The 24,365-nt window shown below is 39.5% G+C and overlaps 1 protein-coding gene and 1 long non-coding RNA gene across 3 annotated transcripts in view; one reads left to right on the top strand and one right to left on the bottom strand.

The window, feature by feature from the left end:
- Positions 1–24,365, bottom strand: part of LOC125304248 (uncharacterized protein KIAA2026) — a 41,776-nt gene that overhangs the window by 4,866 nt on the left and 12,545 nt on the right. Inside the window, exons 2-8 of one of the 2 annotated variants that reach the window (XM_048258360.1) lie at positions 19,509–19,709; positions 17,862–19,324; positions 17,387–17,426; positions 12,139–12,179; positions 2,211–2,290; positions 1,967–2,056; positions 323–438 (exon numbers count right to left, since the gene is read on the bottom strand). In XM_048258360.1, coding sequence (XP_048114317.1) covers positions 323–438; positions 1,967–2,056; positions 2,211–2,290; positions 12,139–12,179; positions 17,387–17,426; positions 17,862–19,324; positions 19,509–19,709 — 2,031 coding nt within the window. The remainder of the gene's footprint in view (positions 1–322; positions 439–1,966; positions 2,057–2,210; positions 2,291–12,138; positions 12,180–17,386; positions 17,427–17,861; positions 19,325–19,508; positions 19,710–24,365) is intronic. The other variant, XM_048258361.1, reaches the window with a different exon arrangement.
- On the top strand, positions 4,485–5,316 carry LOC125304250. The gene is made up of 3 exons (XR_007195214.1): positions 4,485–4,718; positions 4,903–4,998; positions 5,256–5,316. It is a non-coding gene; the product is annotated as an uncharacterized LOC125304250 (long non-coding RNA).

Raw genomic sequence — 24,365 nt, 5'->3', positions numbered from 1 at the left:
AAGCCGCTCTAGTTGCCATGGTGAATCAGTGAATCTGTGATCGGTGGCGGGGTCTATTTAAGGGAGCCGTGAGCGCGCACTTATCCAGGATAGGTTTTACCTGGCTTGATGAATCCGTGTCTGCTCATCCTGGCTTGGTCTTTGTGCAACCAATTAAGCCTGGACGCTCTTGTTTTGGATTCACTGAGCTCAGCTCAGTCACTTATCCTGGACGTCTTGATCCTACTTTTGTGCAACGGGCCCCAGTACTCCAATTGTAAACTTAACAAAACAATGACTCAAGATAGTTCAAGTTCAACAGAAAAGCAAAGACCGTTCTAACCTGTTCTTCTGAAAGGCTCTGATGAGTTTTGGTTCCCATGGTGACAGCTCATTAAGTAGTCTAATAAGGGTGATGTGTAGCTCTTTCACAGCCTCTCTTCTGTAATGCCACCTCCCCTGAGGTTGATGAAACACATGGCCACATTGTCTAGTAAATTCTATATTCACAATAAAACACATTTTGAAAAAGGCTAATGTGGTGGGAAAAATGAATGCACAAATAAACTACAAAGCTACTTAACTATCTACTACCTCCCTAATGAAACAGTGTTTGATTTTGGTTAAATCAATCAATAGTTGACAATTATGTATGGACGTCAGCGAGGGACGCAACGTAAGCAATAGAAAACTTACTCACCTACATTTTCACCTACACCTACAGTTATCTAGCTAATATTTTACTATCAGTAAATGGTGGATATTTACAATGTAAATATACAGTGGGTTGCAAAAGTATTCAATGCTCTTGAAATTCATCACCATTTTCACATTTTTAAAAGACACCAAACATATTTGCCGTATCACTGTTATTATTGTGAACATTTATATTAGTTATGTAAAAGTATGTCCCCGTAAAAGCCCACCTGAAGCCCCACTATTTGAGCAAAATCTACTACTGTATGGGACCACAGTGCTGGACCATTACCCAGACCTAGATGTTAAGATAGATCTAAATAATTAAGGTTGATATTACACTAAAGGCATTCATTTCCAAATATGAATGTATAGGGGTATATAATAATAATAATAATAATAATAATAATAATAATAATAATAGCAATCACAACAATAATAATGGAGCATTTAAACTGGTTTACAGAAGTTAACAAGGCATTACAGAGTTTTTGTTTAGCAAGCTAACTAAGTCATCAGACTTGCTTTACAAATCAAACAACTGGCACTGATAAAAGCTGACAGGTGAGATTAGGGAATTTCAGCAAGGTTTTTTGTAAAAAAAAAAAAATCTAGATCACACTTCTTAATGTAAATATATACTTTAAAATAGTAAACACCTGCATAAAATAAAATGGTAATAAAGTGGTAAAATAGGCACAGAAATAGAAAGAAAATTATATAATATTGTAGAGTAAATAGTGTAAATTGTTATCTTATAACATATAATTGTTAGCAAAAAATCCCTCACACATGATGATGGTCAGTTGCATTTTAAAAACAATTATGTAAGGGACAATGTATGGAACGCAGGTCATTATTGGGAAGATAAGTCCCGATAGGGCGAACCGGACCCCGACGCGCCAGCGAAGGGACTTACAGTATTTTCCCGATAATGACCAGTGTTCCATACATTATATCGCTTATTATACGGCTACTTTCCAAAAATTTCACTTTGAATAAAGCTCCATTGCAAGAAGTGACCAGACTATTTGTGGAGTGATATAAAAGACTTAAATCAAAAGCACAAAACTTGTTGCCATTGACAGCGGTAATTATATGTTTTAGCAGTGATTACATAAATTTATTTTACCGTAAAACGTTGGCAAATCCCATTCAAGTCAATGGAGCATTCTACTAGCATTGTGAAGCCGTATAATAAACTATGTATAATAAGTATAACACAATAAATGTGCCAAAGGATATAGAATAAAGGAAAATATGACTACACCGCCAATGTTCCCTTTCTTACAGATTTCTTTTTTGTGCTTTCCAGCTCATCCATCTCATCTTCTATTTTACTAATGAGCTCCCTCAACTCCTCCAGACTGGTACAAACCAACTGTAAAGAGAAAGAAATCTGAGTTTGATTATTTTGGATTACATGCATAATACCAGTTAGCGTACTTTTTCATTACTAAATGGGCGTTCAGTATTAAAATCAGTATTAATCTTTCAGTATTAGAATTAACCAGAAACATTGTTTTGGACAGTACCTTAAATGTGGGCTCAAGTGGCAATGCCAGCACCTCTTTTTTCTTCTTTGTTGCCATGTTTCTGGATTTGAATTTCTTCCCTGTGAAATGAGAGTACCCTATTATTATTAGCAGTAGCAGTAACTGTAGCTATAAGTTAGAAATACAACTACTGATGTTTGTATGCTGTAGTCTTAATGTACAGTAATAGAGTGAAATGTCTCAGGATTTCTGTTAACGAGTAATTAATAGTAAAATTGACTATGAAAATGTAGTAATCATGCAGACACAAAAAGTAGCTTTAAAGGTGCCATGTGTAATGTCCGCCAAAAAATCAATTCATACTCCACATTCCATAAAATATGGGGGCAGTATACCTCCAGAAAGTGAGTTGGTCTACCCTAGAGTAACAACCGAGACACGTGTATTGCAGTTTGGCTGGTGGTTATGTTGCCCGCATACCGCCTCCCATGGCCGAAACTGGTATTATGACACCTGTCGGGCTGTGGCTAGTAATTTAGCATGCTAATTCAGGTTGATATCTCTGCAGCACTATACCTTGTCATTTTTTAAATAACATCATCGCCCTAATTTCTTCTAATTCTTTTGATGTGTGTAGCTCATTTTTTGGATATTTTTACCTCAATTATTACACATGGCACCTTTAAAAGTAATCTCTACACAGGACAACTATGTTTTTTTGCGAAACTTTAAGTTAAGTTAAGACTTAACTTAACTTAGTCTCCCCAATTTACTATGTTGTGATAAGACCTTAGCAGAGTTAACGTGAATGCAGCAGTTTTTAAACACATTTGCGCAGTATGGTTAAGATGCTGTGTGAGGATGGACATTGAGATCCAGCCAAACTGTGTGTTAGCAGAAAATTGAACTGGGGAACATAGGACCCTGGGAGTATAGGAAATGGTAACATAGGACCCTGGGAACATAGGTATGCTCCCTTTTTTTCTCTGCTAGGAGTGTGGCTGTAAATTTTTCAACAAGGCGTCAAAGCTTTGTTTGAGAAAAGACGGCAGGTGGGAAGAACAAAAGATGCACAAAACACGTGTTTGTTACACAAACTACAGTCACTGACAAAAGTATTGGCACCCCTTTAGAAATGTTGGTTTTTAAGCAAAAAAAAAAAGTTTTTTTTGAGAAAACAAACAAACCAGGGCCATTTCAATGGCTCAACATAACTGAAACAACACAAAATATCACCAAAATGCTGCGGGAAGTGAATACTGTCAAACTGACACGGTCAAAAGTCTTGGCACCCTTCACAAAAAGTGTCTTTTGCACTGATAAAAGCACTCTTTTCATTGTTAAAAACCAGTGCTAAGGGATGAGTAGTCAGTCAAGCTGTGGTAGCATTCCTGATAAATATCAGTCCATTTCTAAAATAGACTCAAGTTTATTAAAGGGGTCATAGAATGCAAAACCGAGTTTACCTTGTCATAGATGAATAGTGATAGTTCAGTGGGTGAAATGGACATACAGAGAACTTCAAAACCCCATCGACACCTCCTTCCTATGCAAATCTTACAATTCGAAACTCCCGCCATAAAACGGGCGAATCCCAACGAAGCCCAAACTCGGGGGTGGTACCTTATTTGGCTCTGGCCTGTACATTTGTCACGCCTCAAAATTTACATAAAGACCAGCCCACTGGTGCTCTGAGCCCAGGAACGTGAATGGAGAGCGAAGATGAGACAAACACTAGTTTAGCTGCCTACTCGTTTACTTCCACAGAAATTATAAAGCAGACAGTTCTTCAAGGATATTGAAAATGAGCCACGGTCGTAAATGCAGTGTTCCAGGCTGAAACTTAGGCTACAAAGAAAGCGGAGACTTTCCATAGGCTTCCCAAGGATTCAAAAGTTCGAGGGGCATGGATAATGTTTTTCTATCCCTGCAAAGTTCGACACTCCGTTATTAATTTGCAAAACATTTCACCGAAGGCAGTTTTCAAAACCTTGGACAGTTTAAAGCAGGATTTGCTATGCTGCTGTTACTGAAACGAGGGGCTGTTCCGACCGTCAGGTCATCACAACTGCATGCTGTAAGTATTATTTTGTCGCTAAGCAGTTATTAGCCATGCTAACGTGTATCTAGCAAGTATAATGTGTGATTTAGATCATTGGAAAGGCTATTTAATTTTCCTGTGTGTCATTCGGATAAAACCTGTGTTGTCATGTTAACCTACATTATACTATGCATGTTTGTCGAGATCTCTGACAGGTTATGTTTTCAGCAAGATAGTTAACTGAAGCTGAGTAACACGATAGTTTGGTTGCTAAGCTGTATAACCCACAAGTTTTTGACGTCAGAAGTGGAAACAACTTCAGTTATCAATTCAAATGATATCTAGTCGATATGTTGAAAACCGTGTTGTCTAGATACAATGGATGTATTTGCACGTTCTTATTTTAGAACATTACAGGAACGACAACATGACAAACGCAGCATGCCAAACAGATGCTCCAAGTGTGTCATCTTGCGGGGCTTAGAATATTAGCAAATGCTTTAGAGGTGAGTTAACAGCTTGGTGTGTGCATGCAAAAGTGGGGGTCATCCCTATGTTCCCTAGGTCCTATGTTCCCCGCTCGGGGTTAGGGTTATGGTTATGGTTTTTAAAAAAGGGTCCTACGTTCCCCAGTCTCATACAAAGCTGTGACTTTCACTTGTGTTACAACATTTCTGTTGTTTGGTTTAGGTTTTATCTTGCAGCCATGCACTTCAATGGGAATGCTGAGTCCCCACAACAGAAGACAGCCAAGGAGAAACTATGTACAGACTTGCCAAACAATTTGTAAGTTTAATAAAAAATATTTTTTTATTGCAAACAACAAATCAAAATGTGCAACAGTATAGGCACTAAAAAGAACTTATCAATTCACACACAACAGGCTGTCTTAGACCTGATGCTACTGGTGTCGAAATCATCATCAGTACTGTAAACAAAGCACAATGTTCAGGGCCATACAATTTGTTTATTGTACAGTATACAGCCTACAATGCACTGTATTACAGTATACAATATAAGTCCTCTTTCTTGTCCTCTTCAAGATCACCCTCTTCCTTATTGGGATGCCGTCCAGCGGATTCCTGTGCCCCAGGACTTGTGTGCTCAGCTTGACAGACCTTCCATGGAGGATGCTGTTGCTGAACATGAGTCACGGTTCAATCGAAAAGGGGTCTGAATCCAACGTACTGCCCTGAAGTATCCGGACGCTCCCTCCATATGCGTAGCACCACACACGAGGGGATCATGACACGGACGCTTCTTCTAAGGAAACCCCAGCTCCTGCTCACAAAAGACCTGTAGGCCAAGTCACTTCATTGCCTGCAACGAGAACAGGGTGTAAAAGCAGCCTGTTTTTTTACTATTTATTTTTTAATCTTTTACATTAGAGTATCATTGGACGATTGTTGAAAAAAAATAAAGTTTGTCATTTTGAGGTGTTGATCAAACTGTGTTTTTGCAATATGCTGAACCAATAATGAATGTGTATTGGTTAAAAATATTTTATTTATATACTGTAACTGCTAACACTTGTATCAAATTGTCCTCACCTTTCCATCCCTCTGATTCTCAAACGGCCATGGTCAGCTCTGTAAATATTCATTGCATTTTGCAAAGAATAAATATAGAGGCACAACGGATCGAGGCCATGATGGTCATTCAGGTCAGCTCCTCAGGAACCTGGGCCATTCTTTTCATAACCTGTAAAAACAAACATAATTTCCCTGCTGTTATTTTGTAATTTTGAATGAACAGGAAGCACAAAGTAGCTTAAATAAATGTCTCCAGTTTTAGTTACCAGAGTTGTAAGATCACATATTAGGAAAGAAGGAAAGAAGGTAATCTCAATCAGATGTCAGCAGGATAGTTACAAGATTACATTAGACCTACTGACTGTACCTACTGTATTTTAAACAGTGATATTTATAGGATTTTTGATTATTGTACTCTACTCCATATGGTACTATGTAAATTGCCCCTTGGGGATAAATAAAGTGTTTTTCAATCGACACAAACGAGAGTAGGCCTAGTAATATTAACGTTGACCTCGTTTCACTTCAGCCATAGGGTACAAACTGCACAGAGCTCCTGCCCAGCTAACTGGACGTCCAGTTGTAAGATCATATATTACTCAGGGTTGCCAACTTTGGGTGTTTGGCTGGAGTGAGAAGTCATAGTGCGTGTGCGTTAAATTTTTCCCTAAACCTAATTTTAAAAATGTCTGTCCCCTGACTTTTTTGCTATGTACAGTATAATCCCTGATTTAAGTTTCTTCAAAATGTACAATTCAATTATTGATTGCACTTGAAAAAAAGACCAGTGTTTTAACCCCGTGGCATGGAAGGATTATGAGCCACTGGGCCCCTGGGCACAGACATGAAAAGGGCCCACCTGAAAAAGGTAGTAGCTCAGTAGAAAAATAACCCCTTAAATGATGACTTCTGGCGAGTTTTGTGGAAAGAAATGGACAGATTGAGACTTATGAATGTGTGTATGAGTGTACGTATGTATCAGGGATGGAAATAGCCTAAAATATTTTTTTTTCCACCTACCATTGTGGCTGGTGGATTCCAAAGTCTACCAGCCACTAGAGATACAGTATGAACATTTGATGAAAAATGATCAAATGACCAAAATGATCACGGTTATTGGTATTGCAATATGATTAAAATGTGCTGACTTTTCTTCTAAACCTACCATCAATGTTGGACAGAACTCATAATTGGCCTGCCCTTCATGCCCAGTAGCAACAAATCTAAAGGTCAACAGAACAGCTATAGTGTCATAAAAGTGGTGTGGCTCCTTTAAGACCCAATCCACTGGTGTGAGTTCTGGAGCCATCCAACTTTATCTAACTCTATACTATCCTACATCATCTGATTTTAATATTATGTCTAGGCTACAGTATATTTAACATTTATTTTCTATTTAAGACACTTAAATACATGCATGCTTAGCATTTTGTGAAAACAAATCATTACTTCAAATCATAACTACAGGCCTGTCTCCCTTCTTCCTTTCTTGTCAAAGGTTTTGGAGAAAGTGGTCTTCAAGCAAGTTTGTGACTTTCTTCATCAGAATAATCTACTAGACCCTATGCAGTCTGGTTTCAAGAGTGGTCATTCTACTGAAACTGCTCTTCTGTCTGTGACTGAAGCATTGAGAGTAGTCCTCTGCTCAGTCATCAGTATTAATTCTACTAGATTTATCTGCAGCCTTTGATACTGTTAACCATGACATTCTCCTATCTATACTATCTAAACTGGGAATTTCTGGAAAAGCTCTTGATTGGTTTGAATCTTACCTTAAAGGGCGTTCTTTCAACGTGTCTTGGCAGGGACAGGTATCTAAGTCTCATGACCTCACCACAGGTGTGCCTCAGGGATCAGTATTAGGACCCTTGCTTTTCTCTATTTACACCACTTCCTTAGGTGATACCATTCCCATGGATTTGACTATCACTGTTATGCAGACGACACTCAACTTCACCTGTCTTTCCCACCTGATGACTCTAGTGTTTCCCACCGGATTTCTGCATGCCTTAAGGATATTTCAGCCTGGATGAAAGACCGGCACCTTCAGCTTAATCTCTCAAAAACAGAGTTTTTGGTGTTTCCAGCTACAACAGCTATTCCCCAACAGATTAACATCCAGCTTGACTCAACTTCACTGACCCCCAACTAGATCGGCACGAAACTTGGGCATTGTAATTGATGACCGACTTAACTTCTCTGAGCATATAGCTTCTATTGCAAAATCATGTCGGTTTATGCTTTACAACATTAGGAAGATCAGACCTTATCGGACACAAGATTCCACACAACTTCTTGTTCAGACCATGGTCATCTCTAAGCTGGACTATTGTAATTCACTATTAGCTGGCTTACCCGCTTGTGTAACAAGATCATTACAGCTGATTCAGAATGCTGGAGCACGCCTGGTCTTCAATCAGCCAAAGAGGACACATGTAACTCCTCTCCTAGTTACTCTCCATTGGCTCCCTATAGTAGCCAGAATTAAATTGCTGCTCCTAGTTATTTTAATTCAATAATCAAGCCTTACATCCAGGCTTGGAATTTCACCAGTCTGGGGGCAAGGCCACTTGGCCTTCAGTTGGGCATATTTGGTGGGGGGCACAAAGGCCACATGTCAGGGCACCAAGGCCAAAGTTAACTATAAAGTAGTAGGCTATAAAAATGATCAAAGTTGTATTTAGCCTATTCACTGCAGTAGACCTGCATCACTGTATGAAACATTACAAAAACATATTACATAGAAATGTAAATCATCTGACTATCTAATATTTACAGATATCTAGGCTATATATAACATTTATTTTATATTTGGCCTGTTATGAAATCAAATAGCCTAGATGCATGTTAGCATTTAGCATTTTGTGATCATTAAGGCTACTTTCACAAACTCTTAGTCAGCTGTCCTCTGATTTACCAATATCTAGGCGATATTTGTAACTTTTATTTTGTATTTGGCCCGTTATGAAATCATGTGGAACAATTTAAACACATTGTAAAACTTAAAGCCCAAATTTGGAGACATCCATGTATGTCGAACTTTACTGCAAATTCAAAACTGGATTACTCTGGAACGGCTAACTGTACAGGGGACTGCTTTACACCTTTGTGTTCGGTAAGGTCTCCTGTTTATTCTGATATATGGTCATGTGTTAAAAGAAGGGTTCATAAAGTATTCCACCGAGATGAATGGGTAGGGAGATCATGGGACGCAAAACCTTCAGTAGAATGTATGATTAAATTAAATAATATTATTTACTTTTCTCGCGAACCGTTCAACACAGCAATTATCGGCTAACATCGTTTAAAAGCTGAGAAAAAGCTCTTTGATGTGATACTTGTGATGTCTGTGTGATGAATAGGCTACTTCGCGAGTAGTTCAACTGAGAATGGGTGAATTTGGGACTTTCTTTCTTCTTGCTGCCACTTTCTCCACTGCGTAAAAGACTAAATTAATTTGCGCTGTGAATGCTAAGATTATTTTGACAGGCCACAGGCTAAATAAAAATCCCTATTAGTAGGACGCAAAGAAGAATATTGAAAGAAGGGGGCACCAAGGCCACCGTGGCCTGTAAACCTCTGATTTTCAAAGGGGCCTCACGGCCAACGCAAGGGGCTACGACCATGGCCATCGTGGCTGCCGTGAAATTCCTACCCTGCTTACATCCCCAACCGCCCACTGCGGTCTTCTGGTGAGCGTCTGTTGTGTCGACCAGTCATGAAAACTGGGTCTAATTCCAGACTCTTTTCTTCAGTGGTTCCATGTTGGTGGAATGAATTGCCCAGTGCCCTCCGTTCCTGTGGTAGTTTTGGGTTGTTTAAGAGGGGTCTAAAGACATTCCTGTTCAACATATACTTAGTTGTTTGAGCGCTTATGTGTTATGGTTTGTATAATGTTGTTTTATTTCAATTGGGCTGTTAATTAATTTGACATTATTGTTTATTATTGATATTCTCCTTAATGTAGTCTTAGCATGTCATTGTTTTTATATCATTGATTGAATGGATATTATTGTTTTATTATTGCCTTTCCCCTTTTTTTCCATTGCTTTTTATTAGGCTATTGATTGAATTGATATTATTGTGTATTATAACTATTCTCCTTATTATATTTGACCTACATTCTAATCTGTTCCCTGTTCAATTTTAAATATTATTATGATGTTGAATAACCATCATAACCATTATTATGTTGTTTGTATTTATGTGTCCAAAGCGACACATAAATACAACGTTTGTATTTATGTGTCCAATGACACATGGTTAAACAAATATAATAATGTTAATCCATATTCGCTTTGAATCCATAACCATAACCATTATGGCTACATCGACAAACTCTTAGCCATGAGCTATATATCCTCTGATTTTAATATTTACACATATGTATGTATTTAAGCACAGCTCAGTTTTAAGACACTTAAAGCCCAAAATTGGAGACCATATAGAAATTTGCTACCATTTCAAAACCAGATTACTCTGGAACGGCTTATTGTACAGGGGATTGCATTACACCTTTGTGTTCGGTAAGGTCTGCTGTTTATTCTGGTTTACGGTTTGTCATGTGTGGAACGAAAAGTTTGTGAGATATTCCTCCTATAGGAATTGAAATGAGCGCATAGCTATAGTAGTCTAATATGATTATTTCTTGAAAGTTAATTTATTTTTCTCGCAAACCGTTTATCGCAGCAAATAGCGGCTATAGCACCTTATAAAAGATGAGAAAAAGTTATTTCATGTGATGTCTGTGAGGCTACTTCGCAAGTAGTTCCTAGAGAAGAATGGGCGGCCACACTTTATGTCGGTCTGCCTCATGTCTAAATAGCAGCGTGTTCCGTGAAGGTGTCGCGGACCGGATTAAAATAGCCTAGTCAGCGAATCAACAATCAGAGAAAACTGGCCGAGAACGTTGTAGGCGGATATTAGACATACCTGCTGTTGGTCTAGACATATGTATGCCTTAAACTCGTATCCTGTCATTTAGAAACAATGCTGTGGTCTAGTCTAGTCATCAACAAAAAATGAACGTATTGCAAAAAAAAAAGAATGGATTTGGCGTGACATTTCTTGAGTGTGCGTGAGAACGTGAGATTGGTGCTGAAAGCGTGAGTGTCACGCCAGATGCGTGAGAGTTGGCAACCCTGTATTACTACATGGAAAGAAGGTAAAAATCGCGATAATCAGATGACTTAATCAGCAGGATAGTAGTTACACGAGTACATTAGACCTACTGACACAAACGTAATATTTTCATTGACGCGAGCAGTAGGCTCCTCGTTTCAATTCAGCCATATAGCCTACAAACTGCACAGAGCTCCTGCCCAGCTAACTGGACGTCCTGTTGTAAGATCGCATATTACCACTACAATAATGTATGTAACTCCTAATCAGATGACCTATTCAGCAGGAGAGTACTTACTGACTAAAACGAGTAGCAGCTACTTTCCTTGCAAGCAGCACTCCTTTCACTACAGCATAGCCTGAACTGCCCACGACTGGCTACGAACTTTTCAGCTAGCTTCTAACTGGACATCTTGACAAAAATTGCAATAGGGTACAAGTTGTAAAACATTTGTTTGTGTGCAAATTAATAACTTCTGTTGCTTACAATGCTAAAAACGAACCTAATACAATGTTTAGCTTAGTCTACAACACTAATGTGCGAGTATTGCACTAGTATCAAAGATTGTTAAGTCGGAGCTTTAACAATCTTTGCTAGTATTACAGCTAGCTAACTGGGCTACGTGTGGCAAACTCAAATAAAATGACAAAACTTACCAATCTATGGTCGACTGGTTGCTCCTCTATTTCAGATTCTTCCTCTGATTCAGGCACAAATATGCTGTTCAACACCTACTATATGTCTCCGTAGTATTTCCACCTTGGCTGTTTCAGCGAGTGGTGTCGGCCATGTTGGCGTCTTTGCTCTGGAGCTTGGCTCGTTGTAAACCAACCAATCAGCACACAGTTCATCTAAATATTCATGAGCATACCATAAAACGGAGAAAACCTCTCGTTCATTCTAGGGCCTATTTCCTAGGCTTGCCTTAGGGCGCATAGAACAGCACACGGGCCATTTTCAGCCCAACCAATGTTACATACTCTATTCGGAAACCTTAAGGAACAGCGTGAAATACCCTATATAACAGGGCTGTAGTACTCGAGTCCGGTCTTGGACTCGAGACCGTTTTTCTATGGTCTCGGACTTGTCTCGGACTAGCTAGTATTTGGACTTGGTCTTGTCTCGGTCTCGGCCACTGGTCTTGCCAAATATGGCTTTTGGTCTCGACCGAGTCCAGGTGTCTTTAGGGCCATCAAAATTAACGTGTTAATCGCCGCGATTCATTTTTGAAATACATAATGCGTTACAAAATATTAATGCGATAGTGTTTACCTTTGTGGGGGGCTGATGTCACGTAAAGGAAGCCGCAAAACCTAAAACCGCAAGCCTGAGAGTTTATTTTACTGTCTGTGGAGTTAGCTGAAGATGAAGAGGAACCAACATTTAGCCAATACATAGTAGCTTTACGGCAAACTGCTTTTTCACTCTTGTTTAGATAACGTTTACAATGTCAAAATGCACCAACAGCAACAGTTACATAAAGATGATACTTTTCGGGTCCTCTCCATTAAGATCCAACTTGAATGTATGCTACTCCATTTAATTGAGAGCGCGTCTGAGCGCACACGAGAGGGAAAGAAAACGATTGGCAGGCTCCGGCTGGATTGTTGTTATTGATGATAATTAATATGTCCTTTTTAATATAAGAAACTTATAAAAGGAAGGCAACAAAGACGAGGTTAGAGGAGATTGCGGATTTATCCGATTTCCACTACTGACCAGTTATAAACTGTGAGAGCCAGGGCACTTTGACATGTAGGCTGCACTCACTGTGATTTGAAAAATGGACAAAAATATGAAGAGTTGTCTTTGCCTTTGTGTAATGGAACTGGTGAGTCTTGAAGTCTTCAATAATTTGTTTACATGAAGCACATATTATGCCGATTGAAACACATTCCACTCAGCTAGCTAGGTGACTGGCTCAGGCTCATCATTCACTTTTAATTGCAAACAGAAAATGTCTAGCTAGCATCATGTCATTACATGCTTCTATTTCCAAAGGAATGAAAGCTGTTTATACCAACTTAATATCATGCTTATCATTGTTAATATTGTACAATACATGTGGTACAAACAATATTAAAGCTTGTGGACTAGCTATAGGCTATATTTCAATGGAGCTGGTAAAAAAAAGATCATTAGGCCTAGAGAACGTGGCCACAATGGGCTTAAAGTGACAGTGCACCATTTACAAATGAGTTAAACAGCATCAAATGTGTAGTATTTCTTAAGAAATGAATACTTTAAAACACAATTACTGTGTCAGTATTATCATTTAAATAATATAAAGTGTTTTACTTTTACCTCTGTGGTTACTCATTAATTTTGTGATTTATGTTGTATTTAATATGCCATTTAAGAAGCTTTAGTCTTTAGGAACTTTTTAATTGCGGTTAATCAAGATTAATTCATTTCAAAATATATATTTTTAATAGTTTGAGAGCCCTATAATAATATTGGAGAAGGGGAATGGCTACACATACAAATTCTGGGTGTGTTCACACTGTTTTTGCTTTTAGATAATAATAATAATAACCCAAAATGATTGTCTTGATACCGTCATGCATAAGACTTTTTTTCCTATCCTGGACTCGGTCTTGACTTGGACTCGAACCTTTTTGGACTCTGTCTTGTCTTGGACTCGAACCTCTTTGGACTCGGTCTTGACTTGGTCTCGACTAGTCCTGGTCTTGGACTTGACTTGGACTCAACAAAGGTGGTCTTGACTACAGCCCTGCTATATAATCATTCTAGGCATAAAAAAAAAAGGTTTGGTTCCTGTTGGTTGTCAGTTGAGGCCATGGGTCGGTAGGGAATTTTTTTTTTTTCCCCAGTGGCAGTAAGGGATAGGTAGAAAATCAGTCCCTCCAGGATTTCACGAGGTTTTTTGAGACTGTTACGACCTAAAATGCCTGGATGGAAGTTTTTAGCTGTTTCTTGTGGAGGAGACAATTGCGGGAGGATAAATAGTTGCGATTTTTTATTTTATTTTAGGGCAATTAAGGTTAGTAAGACTAAAATCACACTGATAATCTTGATGCTTCTTAAAAAATGATAATCAGGTAAGGAAACAGTAAGCAGTAAGGATTACAGAAAATCAAAGTAGGCCTACTTTATTTGAAAATGCTTTGACTGAGCAGTATTCACAAAGCAGTATAACCTTTCGTAGAACTGTCCAAAAAAGACAGTCACCTAAAGAGATGGCATCATGTCATATGTTTCAATACATTCAAAAAATCACTTTTTGCATAGTGCATTACGATATGTGGATGCAATTGGGAATGTCTTCTATGTCATTAGTTAAAATAAATGTAAAAAAAACAACTCGAATGAAATCATTCTTGGATCATAGAAGAGGTACTGTAAATGTCTTGCAATTTTATTAATTTCTATGATTTTGGTAGCACTACTCAAACTAAGCCCACAAGCTAGCAAACATGACATAAGCTAAGGACATATCCAGGTAAACGTTTGCCAATGGGTTGCATAGCCTACTCAAATGTCGGTAAACCAAGTAGGCCTTAATTAACTTACTTTCATAGCCTAGGTAGGTTAGCAACACCAGGTTGAGAGATGCAAGTAAGCAGATCATTAACGTTAGCCTTCGATTTATTGTCATCAAAACTGCAGAAGAACGAACACGTTAGGGCAGTCTTTGGTGTCATATGCAGAAGGTGCAGAAGTAAGTGTGCCATCTGGCTCAATATTCTGCGCGAGGGACTGTTGTGGTAGGTGAAATTTCACGGTAAAACTAAGATGATTGGTCAAATTTGGCGAAAAAAGGCGGTGGGACAAAATTGCGAAAGTGCCTTGGTAAGTGATTAAAACAATCGCCTTCGCGGAACAGCTGTGCATAGGCTACTTTGTAAAAGAGAGAATACGCTCATCCCTATACATAACGCAAGGGGTAATTAATGTAATTAATCGCCTTTTATTTGTGGATTTATTTAATGTAGCCTAGACTATTTAGTGTTTTTTTTTCCCCAAGCTCATAAAATAAATTTGGGTCGCACATAAATTGACAGGGTCGGTCGGAAACCGGAACCCAAGAAATTTTTTTTTTATGCCCCATCACCCCTTTAACTTTACATTTTTATTGGGTTTCTATGGACAGTATGATGTTTGATGTATGATGTTTCCAAATATTTGAATGACTCTACCTACCCCTTTATATGCAGCTGATTACAAGGATATTTGTCATACATAGAAATACTAATGTAAAGCATGTAGTGAAATTTCGTTTGGTGTTCATCCTTTTCTGTGCGAGTATGAAGAAAGAAAGATCAAAATATACATTTTAATAAATAGCAAGAGAGAGATAAAGTGCAGTGTGTGTACAGTTCATGTGCAAGTGTGTAAAAAGTGTAAATGCAGTTAATTTAGTCTTGTGTGTGTTCAGGATATGGATGGCTTGAGTAAAGAAGCTCCTCCTCAGTCTCTCTGTTCTGGTCTTGTAGCAGCAGAGACGTTTGCCTGACCTCAGTGTTTTGAAAAGTCCATGGTCAGGATGTTAGGAGTCCTTTACAATACTTTGGGCCCTGGTAAGTACTCTTTTCTTGTAGGTATCCTGCAGAGGGAGGGGTTCTGATGGTGCGTTCGGCAGATCGCACCACTCTGCACTGCAGTCATGGGCTGTACAGTTCCCATACCAAGTGATGATGCTACTTGTCAGGACACTCTCCACAGCTGAGGAGTAAAAGGCCTTCAAGATGGATGCTTTGAATTTCCTCAGCTGACATGGGAAGTACAGTCTTTGCCTTGATTTCTTCAGTGTGTGCTGGGTGTCGTCAGCAAGGTGTACTCTAAGGAATTTGAAACTTGTGACTATCTCCACTGGCAGCCCACTGATCTTTAGTGGAGTGCAAGCTCTGCTCTGCTGTTTCATGTAGTCCACCACCATTTCCTTTGTTTTGCTGACATTCAAAGTGAGGTTGTTGGACTGGCACCACTCTGCTACCTCATCCACCTGGTTCAGATTGGTCTGTTCATTGTTGTTGCTGATCAGGCCCACCACCGCTATGTCATCTGCAAATTTAATGATGGAGGTGTGACTGCTGCTGGCTCTGCAGTCATTGGTGTAAATGTTATACAGCAGAGGACTCAAAACACCCTGAGGGGCACCTGTGCTGATGGTTAAGGTGTCAGATGCCAGACCACCCACCCTGACCACCTGTGATCGGTCAGTGAGGAACCTGTGAACCTATTTGCAAATGGTGTTGTTTAATCCAAGAGCCTTACTATGATCAGTGCCAGTGGAAGCAAAATAGGTAAGGATCAGTATGGACAAGGTGGTTCAGTATTCTGTTTTGATCATGGTTATAGAACAGCAGTATGTTTGGATGAGGAAGAATGAAGCATACACTGAAAAGTGCACCCTGTCTAAACTGATGCATGGCAATAACTAGGTAATACCTCTAGGCCTATTTTGCTTCCTCTGGCACTGATAATCAGCTGCTTATAAATGGGTAGGTAAAGTCCAGAGCTAGTGAGCGGAGTGGAGCGCGAGCGAGTGAGGAGTGGAATGGATGGAATTTTGTTGGAGCGCGGATCGCTTTTTAATTTAGCCGCTCTGTTCCGCTTCAATTTCGCTCCGATACCGCTCCCACCACGAGTCTGAGGCATGCCCTAACCCACCCAGAATTCATGTCTTCCTAATAAAACAAAGACTGTTACATTTCAAAGATTGGCCATTGTTCGTTGATTGGAATGGAGTTCGCTAAATATTTTAGAAAGGAAACTGATAAGTCATACAAGTGTACTATTCCTACAAAACAACTAGATATTAACAATGTAGAGCAAGAACAGCCATGTGGTGACACTGTTTCAGTGAGTAAAGATTCATTTTGGAATCTAAGAAGACACATTTCACGGAAACATGAGTGTGTGCTACGGAGCAAAGAAAAATGTGAGCAATTTGAATATGCTTCATATCAAGCAGAAGGCTAAAGTAAAACTTGGATGCTAAGCCTGTATTCTTTAGGCAATTAATCACACTGATCCCTTTAGTTTTAGGCTTATGTGATGTTGCCAAACTTGTTCGTTGTTGCACTATCGGTGTTACACTATCTTTTAAAATAAATGTTCTACGAGTGAAATATATTGCCGTTGCTCTTAGTTCTTTGAGATTTAAGTTTTCTGTTTAAGGTGACAATTCGGCTTGTACATAGTTTCTCCCTCTTTTAAATTGGAGCGACCTGACACGAATTTGAGCATTAGAATTTAAAAAGGCATCAATTTATAGGAGGTATTTCCTCTGCCCAAAAGTGTATTTCTACCCAGTGCTGATACTAGACGAGAGAGGAAGTTCAGCAAAGTTGTAGCCAGATTAGGCTTTTTTCTGAGCTTAATTTATTAACATGATTATTGTGAAGATATACTAACATTTATGGATTTCTTCCCCTGCCTCAGTGGCAATCTTCCTGTTCTCCCTCATTAGAACTGCAATGATTCAATCCTATCAAATTAAAAGCCATGGTCCGGGGGTCTGGGTTCGACCTTGTTATATGTTACATATTCACACCTGATTTCATGAAAATCAGGCCTGGAGTTTTGGTGTAATCCTGCAAACAAAAAACCCAATGAACAAGCAGCAAATATGATTTTCTTGGTTCCCCTGGACATTGATATACAATTAGTTGGACATTTCAATTAAGTTTTGCTACGATAACTGAATGGACTACATGTTGAATGATATGAAAGATGTCAAATTAGAAGCACAAAACTTGTTGCCAATGGCAGAGTTTGTTCATTTTTAGCAGGGGTCAATATCGGACCTTGAAAAATATCTGACGTTCAGAAGGCCCATTCAGCATTCTGAGGAGTGTAATAAACCACTGAATCAATTTCTGCCAACATTGGTTCAGCAAAAATTGAAAACCATTTTCAAATATTTTATATTGATTTACTGTTAATTAACTTTTGCACACTCTTCAAACCAATTAGTTAACTACTGAGGGAAGTTGGCTTGCAGAGAATAGGTACTCTATCCTGCTTACCTAGCTTTCTCTTTTTCCTCTTGTCCTTCTTCTTAATAGTGCAGGCTGCTTTTCGCAGTGTACTCTTGGCTGCTATGACCTGTCCAATCCTCACTGTACCTGTTTTGCCTCGACAACCTTTGGTCCTCAGTTCTGTGATTGTCTTTTTCTTTCTTTTTTTTTTAGTGTGCATTTGCTGCTGGTTTGCCTGCTCATGAAGCCTGGAGGTTTGTGAAGCAAGTTGGATCTTAGAACAACTGCAGGAAGTATACTCTGACTTCATCTCTGCAGTTCTGGAACATTCAGAGCAAGGGTCTTGGCCTCTCACAAGGAGTAAGTTTGCCTGAGAACACACATTTCCAGGTTTTATTAACCCCTCCTGGAACTCTGTGGTTGAGAAGTTTGATGAGGACTTCCCTTTGAAGCAGCAGTTTCCCTCCTGGAGCTGAGGCTCACTTTCAGAAGAGGGCTCTACATCCCGTGTCAGCTGAAGTCTGTTCACCACACTCCCTGGCTCCCCTTTGGTAGCCCAAGACACACAAGTGTCTGTTCTGCAGCTAAACAAGAAGGCACTGTGTCTCTTCTGCTCAGCCTCAACCTTGCATTTTCCTACACAATTAACTTCATCTCGGCAAGCTATTCTCTCCTTCCCCCCTTCTCTGAAGCAAAATCCTCTTTGCTTTTCATAGTCACACTTTTCTTCAGATGCAGTGCTTACCATCATGTCATCAAATGGCAAAGATGTTTTGGCTGGTCTGTTACTGTTTACCTTCCTCACACAGACCAGGTTTGGGGGTACATCAGGAGCTGTGCAGGGGCTCTGGCAGTAGATCCGCAAGTCAGCTCCGCAGAAATGTGGAAAGTGAATATAGGCATTTTCATGGCTGTCATATCCAAGGATGGACTCCCTGCACTCATGAATGGGTTGTCCCAACACAGCATCTTGTACCTCCTTCTGTGTCTCATAGATATTATCACAGAGCCCCTTCAGGAGCCATACACGCTGGTAGAATGGCAGCAGATGGAAGGCTGCCTCCTCAAGAGGACTTGTCTCACCAAGTGTCTGGAAAAACTGGTTGCAGAGTCCCAACTGCTCAGCACGGGCGGCCTGATTCTCTGCTTGCCCAATGGAGTGGTACCAGCCAAGCACTCGCTGACGCAACTCAGCTTCCCAGCGGCGATAAGTGAGGGGCGGCCTGCGGTGGATAGTAGACCTACGGTAGGGCTGAGAAAGCAATGAGGTCATGATCTTGGCCAAGAAAGAGCTACAGCGTGGCATGAGCAAGCAACGTTCCAGCTCAAAAAAGATGATCTCAGGAAGGTTGAGTGCTGTCTGGGCAAGGCAAAGAAAGTGGCCAATAGCAGGAAGCTCCCACAGTGTATCAACTGGCCATGGAGCTGCCTGAGATAGAAGATTTTGCTCCCACTCCACCACCTCCTTCGCTGATGCCTCCTCTGCCTCTCTCTTCTCCTGTTCTCGCTGCCTATGATTAAGAGTACAGTGTGTAAAGGGAAACAATGCAATTATGATAATATGGCTTACTTTTAACCCATCAGGATTTACTCAAATTATTTGCAAAACAGGTAAACCATACAGTAGAGCACACTTAAATGATAATATTTTAGGGATTAAAATGAAATATTTAACTAAACTGAACAGCGTTTTACCTCTTCTCTTCTTTAGCTCTTTGTTGCTCCTCTAAACGAAGAGCCTGCACCATGATGGACTCACTGCCTCCCAATGTTACAGAAACCAGGCTACGGGGCATAGATCTACGTCTTGAGGATGAACCTACTAATCCCTTCTCATCCTCTGTGCCAAAACGGCCTTTGGATGTTACTGCTAGACTAGTTTTTTCCCGAAGGACTCTGCGAGGAAAAGAAAATACAGTCAATGATTTGATGACTTATTTCCTGTCGTCATACCATATATTAAGGTCCACATAGAGAGGTAAGAGACCATGGAAAGGCCTGTTACTCAACCACTCCTTTAGATATGCTGAATCAAAGTTTTTTGTAATAATGCTAGGTGGCCTAATGTCACAGAAAAAATGTTGAGAACACATTCTTTAAGGTCTCAAAAACCCCTTGGGTCTGTAATCAGCAACTAAAATGCAGTCAGTGCTAGGAGTGTTAAGGTACATGTATTCATATCTATCCCTTAAGGTACAGTACATGACGTTAGTTCAATACAAATGAGTACCAAATGTAGCCTTAAACAGTAATCAACAGAAGGCTTTTTTGCACACAGAACATGTTTCAAATTTGAGTTCCCACATAAACATGTTAAAGCTGCAGTTGGCAAGTCTGACAGATTGAGGGAACTTAGTCAAAATTTTGAATGTTTACCACTCTCATGCCCCTCCCCCACTACCACCGAGCACCCTCTCATCGAGTTTGTGCTCATCAGTGCGCACCAGACTGCACCAGGCTGTAATTGACAGTCAGATCTCACACAGCCCTGCTCTGATTGGACCAGAAGAACCGGGAGCTGTGGATTTTTGCAAAACAAATAACAGGCTCTAAGTGGAGGTAGAAGTGTGTTTTTTTCTTTCTAAAACTGGCTGATTTATGTTGTTCTGTCGAAGCATAGTGTCGGTTTCAGTGAATATGATCAAAAAATTCTTGCCAACTACAGCTTTAAGTAGCAGACTAGGGATGCAACAGTACATGGTAATTTATTAAACCGAATGATACGGCCTTTAAGGTTCAACATGCAGACGTGAACCGTGATAAGTCATTTATAATTTGCAAAAGTTTCCCAATTCGCCGCAAACTGCTCACACGTTAGACATTCACAGAACCATGCACAGTACACCACCAGAGAGCCAGTGGATGGGCCCTGAGAACTTAGCAAGACAGAGAAATACATTTTCAAGAGGCACCGCCATCTTTCATAGCCACTAGGTAACATTTAGGATTTCCATACAAATTGGACACCATAAAGTTTAAACAAAGGGGTCCGTACAGACCACAAGCATTACTTTGCTAATGCAGTCAACTTGAGCGGAGGCAATTGAAAACTACCCTATAGTTAAAAACTAGGCCTAGTCAGTCACACTGGCATTTTTTGTCTATCGGCAAAATTGTTTTGTGTTTATATATATATATATATATATTGCAAATTATATGCACTTTTACTGACTGTTGGCTTATCAGCTTGTTGGTTAACTTTACTGGCTATTGATCCAGCTAGCTAGTTCACATCTTCATACTTAGCATAGCTTGCTGGTCACTGAAAATGCTGCAACTTGATGACTGAAGCCCTTTTCACAGAGATCACGCTAAATTTGCAGTAAGAGGAGACAGGTTTTTTGCTGCATTGTGTGTCTGAAAACAAGGTGAAAATTTGCCGGCCTGCTGATCTTTTCACATGATCCGGCATTTTGGAGGCAGGACCAGCTAGCAAATTAAAACATGACGTGCAAACGGGGCATGTAGAGTGACAGTTGTAGGCCTTATGCGTGCGCCTTCAGATGCAGCAGGTGTGTGATTTTCAAAACCATGGCGGGAGAACCGACTGCACTTTGATTAGCTGTCGCGCACATTTTTATTACCCTATAAATGCAAGTGAAGTTCCTTTGCATTATAGTGCAGTATGTGTCGATGGTTAGAATGTTGGATTCTTGCGATTGCGTCTTTGGACAATAAAAAGTAATTTGGAAGGGGAATTGAAGAGAAGCAGGGAGCAGTTCAGATGAAAGACTCAATGATCTTAAACGCAGTAGACAGACATTTGGCTCTTCTTGGTCAATTTGCGTTGGGATCTAAAACAGTGGCATAGAAATATTCAAATGGGTGGGCACAGCAGAAAAAACAGGTGGGCAAAGCGAATTCGTTTGAACATAAGAGAGGCCAAGATTAGATACATATACAGTGGGGAGAATAAGTATTTGAACCCATGCTAAAGTTGACTAAAAAGAGGAATATAAAATGATCTGTTAGAAATTGATCTTAATGCCTAAATAAAAAAAATGAGTAAAAACCCAACCTTTAAGAACACCAATTTTAGTGAATGAAGAATGTATCGTAAATAAATAAATAAATGTTCTTCCTTAAAATACAGGGGTAAGAAGACTTATTCTCCCCACTGTATATGAATAATAGGCATGTTATATTTATGACATAAAAGTGGAATTTATTGAAGGCATTTGATCACAGCTGACAAATTACTCATTTTCAACTAACATTTTCAACCGGAACAAAACAATGCATGAATGTAGCTTTGGCACATCACATTATACACAATTGAGAAAATAGATTGACCATATTGGACAACTGCAAAGCCTTATTATAGGCATGTTTTGTTCATGGCATGAACAGTGGAAGTTATTGAGCGAATTTCATCATAGCTGACAAATTACGCAGTCGCTAAACATTTTAAACTTGCGCAAAACGGCATGAACCCAGCATTGGCACGTCACATAAAACACAAATTGAAGCAATAGATTGACCATTGGACATTCCTACTGCAAAGCCTTTTCATAGGCATGCTACGTTTACTGAGTGCGTCTTTTTTGGAGGGTGAACGTAAACGTAAGCATGATTTTCTGAACTGGGGATTATCACTAATTTTACCCCCATAACTTTTGACAACTGAAAATGAAATGTGATACAATTAACAGAAAACATTTCAGTGTGCTTGATCACCTTGTAGCCTAGTCTAGCCTGTTAATCAAATAAATGTATAAAAACTAGACTGCATTTCCGGCGGGAACTGCGAAAGTGTGCTTGCCCTGGTCCGGTCAGCAACGTGAGCAGACAGTGGCATACGCTATGCTGAACCTGGCTTGATCCAAGCATTCTAACAGTGCCTTTCAGTGTTGGAGCAGTGGCAATATCTCAAAGAGGGCTATTCAACTATTGACATGCAGGGTGAATGCGGTTCGTTGGATTTTACCTGTGGCCTGCCTTCGAATTTAGCTTCTATGACTAAGATCAAATCAATAAAATAGAACGACAGCAGTGATTGGCTGCAAAAATAAATAATGTCACGTGTCTTGCGCCTCTCAAACTGGGCTATCAGGTAACCTACAGAAGAATTGAAATTATGAAATATGACTTTTTCACTGATTTATTTAAAAAAAAATATGAGCTATGAGTGTGAATGTTATATATTCCATCCCCTAATTGTGTTTTACTGGTTTATATGACAAATAATCTATATGGATTTGCTCTATTATGTCTCTATTATGTCAGACACCTTATGTCTGTTTGGGATTATTTTGAGAGCCTGGGATTGTTTTGAGAGCATCTGTATCTCAGATGTATCTCAGAATAAAGGAATAAAGGAATACTTCATATTACTCTAAACCACCTTCTGTAAATCAACTGTATACTACTGTCTACATTGCACTATATTTCTTGTCTCTGTATATTTCATCTCCTTTCTATACTTTGCATCACATTACATGTATACATGCATCACAACTAAGATCTTTGGTTGCCATGAAGGCCAGTCATTCTAAATGGATGGTTGCTATGGCCAAAGGCCAGTTCTATCTCTGCCGTTGTCAAGTGGGCATATCCTAGAATTCTGATTAAGTTATTTTATTTGAAACATCTCTATTTTACTTAGCCTACTTCCATACAGTGAGTCCCATTAAGAAGTGGCCACTTCATTCGCGCTTACCGTGATTCACGCAGCAACATTATTAAATTAATCTGTCACCATATGCCTACGTTTGGAAAGAGGAGAACATTTTAATTTGATTCACAATGAAACGTTACATTTATTGTACATGTTGACAATGAGTAGGCTAGTTTTGGTTGTTGTTGGTGGTGTTACTGCATCCCTTAGTTATGCCTACAATGCAACATTGTTCCTCACGATTGGAAGCTCCTGTAGACGCATTTCAAAACATCGCGACGTGAAATGCCACCACAAAAAACTGTTTGTGAATCGGTCTTAGTGAGTTAGGAGTCCTCGCGACTTCTTTTAAGCTGTCACAGATTCAGGTGCTACTTTTAGGGCTAAAATTCTTCCTGAATTACTCTTAGTAAAAAAAATAGGAGTCCTAAAGTTACGAGTGGACGGTTACTTAGTACAAGCATCTCATATCAAATGACCATGGCATTACGCTAAGCAACATAAATCCCATACAGCAACATCTCCTCCCTATGACATAGCTAGCTAACTTCTAGCCACACAAGAAATGAATGATGTTAAATCTCCGCTTAGCATTCTAATAACAGAAGGGGCACATTTATGTTGACCACTACAACATGACTCATAATTCCACCGCATTTAGTGAAATGTAATACAACGTTGCCACCTAGCGTTGAGATGTAAGCTATTTAACATTAACGTGACATTTCCTGCTTATTCTTTCGTCAACTCCATGCTTTTAGGAAAACAATCTTTTTATCATAGTTCCCTCTTCAATGAGTGATTACCAGCTCGTTTTTGTAACAGAGATAGCTGTTTATTGTCCCTAGGTTTACAGAAACACCTATTCATATTAATAGTATAGAGTGCTGCCGACCACTGTTCATTACAGTAATCAGTGAAATGAATCTACAAAC

The sequence above is a fragment of the Alosa alosa genome, chromosome 12 (assembly GCF_017589495.1).
Source record: "Alosa alosa isolate M-15738 ecotype Scorff River chromosome 12, AALO_Geno_1.1, whole genome shotgun sequence".
Classification (NCBI taxonomy): Eukaryota; Metazoa; Chordata; class Actinopteri; order Clupeiformes; family Clupeidae; genus Alosa; species Alosa alosa.
This window is presented reverse-complemented; position numbering and strand designations above follow the sequence as displayed.